At 39.0% G+C, this 6968-nt stretch overlaps 1 protein-coding gene across 1 annotated transcript; it reads right to left on the bottom strand.

Annotated features, from left to right (window-relative positions):
- Positions 1 to 3240: 3240 nt before the first annotated feature.
- On the bottom strand, positions 3241 to 6744 carry LOC121504127 (ependymin-like). The gene is made up of 6 exons (XM_041778758.1): positions 6619 to 6744; positions 6501 to 6535; positions 6241 to 6375; positions 5972 to 6164; positions 5720 to 5807; positions 3241 to 3874 (listed from the first exon to the last, which is right to left on the bottom strand). The coding sequence occupies exons 1-6, from the start codon at positions 6683 to 6685 to the stop codon at positions 3751 to 3753; spliced, it is 642 nt and encodes a 213-aa protein (XP_041634692.1). The 5' UTR covers positions 6686 to 6744; the 3' UTR covers positions 3241 to 3750.
- Between the last annotated feature and the right edge of the window lie 224 nt (positions 6745 to 6968).

The raw sequence follows: 6968 nt of genomic DNA on the forward strand, positions 1-6968 counted from the left end.
AAAATGAGAATGCATTTCATTTAAAGACTTAAACTAAAATTAGAAATAGCTGCCAAAATTAACACAGTTTCAACATCTGATGTTTTTAATGTTCTATTGTGAATAAAATATGGGTTTATAAGATCTGTAAGTCATTCTGTCTTTGACATTTAACACAGTACCCCAACCTTTTTTGGAATTGGAGTTGTATCAATTACAGCTCTAAAGGAAATTAACAGCATGAATCAGAACCACAAAGGGGAGTTAATGTGTACAAAAGCAAGGCATTTGGGCAGGTGTGTTTGGTACATCATTGAGAATATAGAATTAAAATAGAAGAAAAGTAGAGAACTCATAGAAAGATGTGAATGGAATAGGGTTAACAATATTAATATAAAACAACATGAGTATGTTCTTTCAGTTGTTTACTGGAGATTTCAAACTGAGATTTGGCAAACTGGTGTTGTTCCCAGATAACAAGATAAAGAAGGACTAAAATTCACCTGTCACAGGAAAACAAAGTAGAGGATGCATGTGTACTCGAGTGATTCCATTTTTAACCATTAACTATAAATATTTCAAGGGTTAAAAGTCGACAGTGCTGGACGCCACTCTGTCTCATTACTTGTCATCCACTGCCATCTAGTGGCTGCAGATGATACTATGAGCCATGGCATGATGTAATGTGTTTCCCTCTTTCACAGTGTGAGGTAATCTTAAAGGAGACTGAATGAAGAAAGCTTAGGGAATGTAAACATTCTGATCTTAATCTTAACCTTTAGCTAAACTAACCTCATGCAGACTTTCATAAATTACCTTTTCTGCAAACAAATAACCTGATCCTGCTTACATATCTTTGCTCTTGACCATTAAAAATACATTCCAATTGCAAATTCACATTTTCAAAGCACTATATGTACTCATGCAGTATCTTGAATTTACAAAATAATATTCCCATTTGTGCCTAATTCCCAGAGCATGAAAAATCACCACGTCTCCTGTTTTTATCATCATTTTCTGCTGAATGTTGTGGGTGAACAATGTTTTAAAAGGGTAGATTTAAGCTACTTTTTGAACCAGTTTGGTGGTTTGATTCCTGAGGATCCAGCTCCCTTTAACAGGCCTGAAACCTTCCTTGACTCATGTTTATGATCCTGTTGCTGTTGTTTTAGCCCCATTGGTAGAAGTCATAAAAAAACACTTGTTTCCCAACAATCCTGAATGCCATCACATCATTTGATGAACTCCATAAATCTTGGACAGAAGAGATTTCTTCCACCTTGTGGATGTATGTCTGTTTTGCCATCTGCCTGTTTTTCTTTTCCCTCTCTAGAGTCTGTCTCCTGTCAAGACTCCACATGACAAGACTTTTCTTCCTGTCAGTGGTGTCCCTAAGCTCCCAAGGCCTCCTCTGCCTGGATTAGTGCAGCCCTCATTTCACATCTGCAGAGCCAGACATGTCTCAAGGGTGTTTGGCTGCTCTGTATTTTTCTTCTAAAGAACTTTCTCCAGCCTTTTTACTCTGAGGATAAACTCACCTGCCAAGTGCTTTCATGTTGCGGTAGCATCTTTTCAGAATGAGCCACCTGTCCCTATTCGACATCAGTGGCCTTGTTCGTCTTCTGAATGCAGTCTCTTTGCTCTTTTGGTTCTCAGTAGAGAAGGAATGCTATTTGAGGGCTCCTTTGGGTGCTTTCCCTCCAACTTGGCTGGAAGTCTGTTTGCTTGGCCGGCTGTCTGTGTAGTAGTCTGGTCCACTGAATAGATTTAAAGCTCCTCCACTTGTTTCCTTTCTGAAGAAATACCCTATATTATGGGATTTCTACAGTGGTGTGAAACATGTAGTTTTTAAATGATGATTTAATTTGTTAAGGGAATAAGCCACCCAAAAACTACCTGGCCCTGTGTGAAAAAAGGAAGCCCCGATCCTACCCTTGTTAAAATATGTATCAACTGTGATTAACTACTTCCCCAAAAAGAAACGCATCATGCCACAGTCTGAAGAAATTCAAGAACAGATGAGAATTGTTGGCGTCAATCAGTCTGGAAAGGGTTACAAAAACATTTTTAGGGCTTTTGGACTCCAGCAAACCACAGTGAGAGCCATTATCCACAAATGGGGAAAACTTGGAACCCTAATGAACCTTCCCAGGAGTGGCCGACCTACCAGAATTACTCCTAGAGCACATCAACGACTTATCCAGGAGGTCACAAAAGAACCCAGACCAACACCTAAAGACCTGCAGGCCTTATTTGATTCAGTTGAGGTCAGAGTTCATAATTCAACAATAAGAAAGAGACGGGGCAAAAATGGCATCCATGGGAGATATCCAAGGCCAAAACCACTGCTGAGCAAACACAAAGACTCGTCTCACATTTGACAAAAAACACCCAGATGAACCACAAGACTTTTGGGAAAATATTCTGTGGACTGATGAGACAAAAGTTGAACTTTTTGTAACATCTGGAGTCAAACTAACACAGCATTTCATGTAAAGAAGGTCAGACCAACAGTCAAACATGGTGGTGGTCATGTGATGGTCTGGAACCATCAATTGTGCTCTCTAGCATGAAATCCTGAAGAAGATAATCCAGTACTCATTTCATGACCTCAGGCTCAAAAACACTTGGGTTATGCAACAGGACAGTAATTCCCAAAACACCAGCAAGTTCACCTCTGACTGTCTTCAAATAAAAGCAAGATTTTGGAGTGGCCTTGACAAAGTCTGGACTTAAATCTCATTGAGATGCTGGGGTGTGACCTGAAACAGGTCGGAACTAAAACATTTCTGCAAAGAAGAGTGGGTCAAAATTCCTCCACAGCGATGTGAAAGACTCATCGCCAGTTATCGCAAACACTTGCATAGTTGCCATGGGTGGAAGAACCAGTTTTTAGGTGTAGGGGGAAATACTTTGTCACATAGGGCCAGCAACGTTAAGAATGCTTCCCTTAATAAATGAAATCAGCATTTTAAAAAATGATTTTTTAAATTGACCTGTACTTTTCCACTGCACTGTACATACATGAACAGAGGAGTGAAGTGGTTTCTGTCCAGCTTTATTTTCACCCCCAGTTGGCATTATTCCTCCTCATCCAAACCCACATACAGTTTTTTACTACATCATCTTTCATTTTCTTTAATGTATTTTCGATCTGTATCCCTGCACTCCCAGCCTCCTCCATAATAAGCCTTCAGTAAACCTTGAAAATGTCTCTCTGTCAAGGAGGATTTTCCTTTGACAATAAGACGCCAAACACACTTTTATGAATGCATTGCTTTGTTTTATTTGTGCTTCATAAGTTTTAACTTCATTTATAATTGCAGACTGGGACTTCTATACAACAGGAGCTGATGGAAGGAATAAATTCAGTGCTTCATTAAGGAGATATATCTTACTAAACAAATATTTGATCAAACAAAACATTTTAACATGACTGAATATCTAGTGTTAAATCACAGTTCATTTATATAGTGCATATCTCATCTATTCCCTTTGATTTGTAGTAAATGTGTCTTACATCAGTCGTTTAGACACAGACACAGTTGAAGGCATATCAAACCTACAATACATGGGTTATTTTAGTTCAAAAATACACACAGAATCATATTACAGATAGCTCAATCCAAGTGAACTGAATATGATTAATATAAAAAGTGTCAATAAATGCCACCCATACAAGACTGCCTTTTAAAAAAAGTTACAGCAAAGATGAGTAAAGTGCAAAGAGTCAAACATTAGTCATCCCTAACAGTGCCCCGCATATGTGTTTTAAAATAAGTCATAGAAGTCAACCGGATCCTCTCCATCATCTTTCTCCATCTTTGCATCCTTGCAGAATGATGGAGGGATGAAGTGTCCAGGGTCGGTGATTCCAATTACATTGTTGTAGAAGCTAAGAGTAAAAAAAGACAAATATTGATGAGACTAGAATGATTATTTCCATAGTATGAAACAACAAAAACACTTTAATTCATCAATGCTGACCATGATCATTAACAGATGGAGGATTTGACTTAAGCAGTGCAGCCAGTGTACCATTGCTCTGTAGGGAATTGATTCCCTACACTAATTTGTGATTAAGTTAGGTTTTCCTTGTAAAAATTACTATTTACTTGTGTCACAGTATCAAACATTTCTCATCAAGCTTTTCTTTGATGGATTTTTTATTGAGTAATTGTAATACACCATAATATGCTTTGATAAAAAAACAGTTTCACTATCTCTGCTGAAACACTAAAAATCACTTAGTTTTCATAGTGAAAGTGCTATTTATCCATGTAAATGGTTTGTATCTCAGAATTTAATACCAACATTTATGTAACAATTTTAAATTTATGATTGACAAAGACTAAGGCTCTCACCAATGTTGGGCTTTGCTAGCTAAAATTGATGCTCATTGTTAATATGTGGTGAAGTGTGTTAGTCAAGTTTTAATTTCCATGATTTAACATTTTTAGAGCTATTAGAGTCTATTCTGCTCCTATGCTGGACAATTATGGATTGAAGCTCGTCTGTGTTGGGTTGATGGTAGTAATCGGTTTGGTAGAGGTCATTGATTTGATTTAGGTCTACATTGGTTTGATGTAGGTCTATGTTAGTTTGACATAGGTCTATATTGATTTGACTTAGGTCTCCATTCATTTGATGTATGGCTACATTGGTTTGACTAATGTCTACATTGGTTTGCTGTAGGTCTAAAATAGTTTGATGTAGGTCTACATTGGTTTGCTGTAGGTCTACATTGGTTTGCTGTAGGTCTACATTGGTTTGCTGTAGGTCTACATTGGTTTGCTGTAGGTCTACACTGGTTTGATGTAGGTCCACAGTGGTTTGACGTAGGTCTACCTTGGTTTCATGTAGGTCTACATTGGTTTGTTGTAGGTCTACATTGGTTTGATGTAGGTCTACATTGGTTGGTGTAGGTTTATATTGGTTTGATGTAGGTCTACATTGGTTTGATCTAGTTCTACATTGGTCTGATGTAGGTCTACACTGGTTTGATGTAGGTCTACATTGGTTGGTGTAGGTTTATATTGGTTTGATGCTGGTCAACACTGGTTTGAGATCAGTCTACTGTACATTGGTATGATGCTTCTTTACAAATGTTTCAATCTGGTACATGTTGTCCTGAAGCTTGTCAACACTAGTTTGAGTCTTGTCAATGCTGGATTGATGTTCTTTTGTGTTGGTTTGATACCGACAAATTCTGGTTCGATACTCGTGGATGTTGTTTTGATGCTAATTTGTGTTGGTTGTGAGTTAGTCTGTTTTGGTTTGAGGCTGGCCAAAAATGATGTATGTTGTGCAATGATTTTTTTTTCAGTGGTCAGCACTGGTTTGAAACTGGTCTCTATTGGTTGGATGCCGGTCTTTGACGGGTTTATGCAAGTCAACACTGGTTAAAAACTGGTCTATGTTGGTTTGCATATACACAACAGCAGCAAATATATAAGTACAAAATTGTAATGACTGTCTAACTTAAGTGCTTTTTGACTCAGCATTGTAGGAAAAGAACACAATTATTTAACATGCTTTAGTCCTATTTTGATCTGTCTCTCTATTTAGGCCACGTAAGTGTAATGTAGTTATTTTAAGTCTTGCCATTTCACTTGTTTTACAAGCCAACACATCTTGTACATCTGAAAAGGTAATAAAGTCTAAGAAGTCCACGCTCAGTTTTCTTGATATTTTCAAACTAGATTCTCCAAAATCTAAGTTGTTGAGTTGTTGGACTGACCTGGTCACCATCCATCCAGTTTTCTCCGTATGATACAGAGTGCTGACTGGAACACATCCAAACTGAGTGACAGAGCTGATGTACTTCACTAAAAAAACAAGAAGTTGATCACAAGTTAGCTGAAGCAACACAACCGGATGAGCAGGTTTATGAAAAACAAAGGCTGGGATTACCCCTAAGAATCACAGCAAGTCATGTGAATCACTGCACCACATGACACAGTATTTTCTCTGTCCTAGTTTCCAGCTTTACCTTGTCCCTTCTTTAGCTGCATCTCCCCTGCCCAGGTGTTGACCAGGACTCCCTGAAATGGACCTGAAGAGCTGCCCACCACCTCCTGTGCCAGCAGGTTGGCGCTCTCTGGGATCTCTAGAGGGTGGAATTCCATGCTCAGCGCCTTCTTGCAACATGTTTGGTTCCTGTAGTTGATCTTATACAGAACACCCTAGAAAACAGGGTAGCATTATGTTTGGCAGTTCTGCAGGGCATATGCATTTCCCTACTACATGCATTGTCCTTACCTGATTGTAGAGCAGAAGCACATCAAAGTGGAAGCTCTTATTGCCATAAGATCCAAACTCTCTCAGGCGAATACGCTTCCCCAGTGCATCATAGTTGTACTTGGCAAAGGCCATCAGCTTCCCATTTGAGCTCGCCTTGTAAAGCAACATAAAATAGACTTACTAAAGCGGGAAATGCTTAGCCATGACCATATTTAACCTAAAAGAAAGACATGTAGATGATATAAAACACAGGGAGGTTTAAAGGTTTGCACACTTACCACTGAGAAGCCTCCAGATAACAGAGGAGGAGATTCTGTCAAATAAAGTGAGAGCTTAAGATTGAATTGCTGAGGGATAGGCTAATTCAGAGTAATTGAACATTGGTGGAGTACTCACTGCATTGCTGTGGTCTCTGAGCCAGGCAGCACGCCGTCAGGCACACAAGCAGGACGAGAGCTCTCATGCTGGCTGACGCTTTGTTGTGACACTCTCAACTGCACAGGAAGGCAAATATGCTGTTACCCTGGGGAGCTCACTTCCTTATAAGCAAGCTGGTGAGGCTCCAAGTCAGCTTCCAGTGCCAGGTTTTCTTTGTCTCCGTGTAGGAACTTGGCATCACGAGGTTTAACTAGGGGCAAGGTGTCTTTTGGCACCAGCTTGTTTTGGATTACAATTAGACCTTAACTATAGTTTGACATTCTTTGGATCTTAATCCATTAAAAATGGCTCTCCATATGGTTTTCTAA

This window comes from Cheilinus undulatus, linkage group 22, assembly GCF_018320785.1.
Source record: "Cheilinus undulatus linkage group 22, ASM1832078v1, whole genome shotgun sequence".
In the NCBI taxonomy this organism is placed as follows: Eukaryota; Metazoa; Chordata; class Actinopteri; order Labriformes; family Labridae; genus Cheilinus; species Cheilinus undulatus.

Excerpts from the sequence above, each read along its gene's own strand:
- LOC121504127 (XM_041778758.1), bottom strand. The coding sequence starts at position 6,685 with ATGAGAGCTCTCGTCCTGCTTGTGTGCCTGACGGCGTGCTGCCTGGCT. Across the intron at positions 6,536-6,618 it reads TCAGAGACCACAGCAATGCA|AATCTCCTCCTCTGTTATCT; the intron begins GTGAGTACTCCA and ends TTTATTTGACAG. Across the intron at positions 6,165-6,240 it reads TGCTTCTGCTCTACAATCAG|GGTGTTCTGTATAAGATCAA; the intron begins GTAAGGACAATG and ends CCTGTTTTCTAG.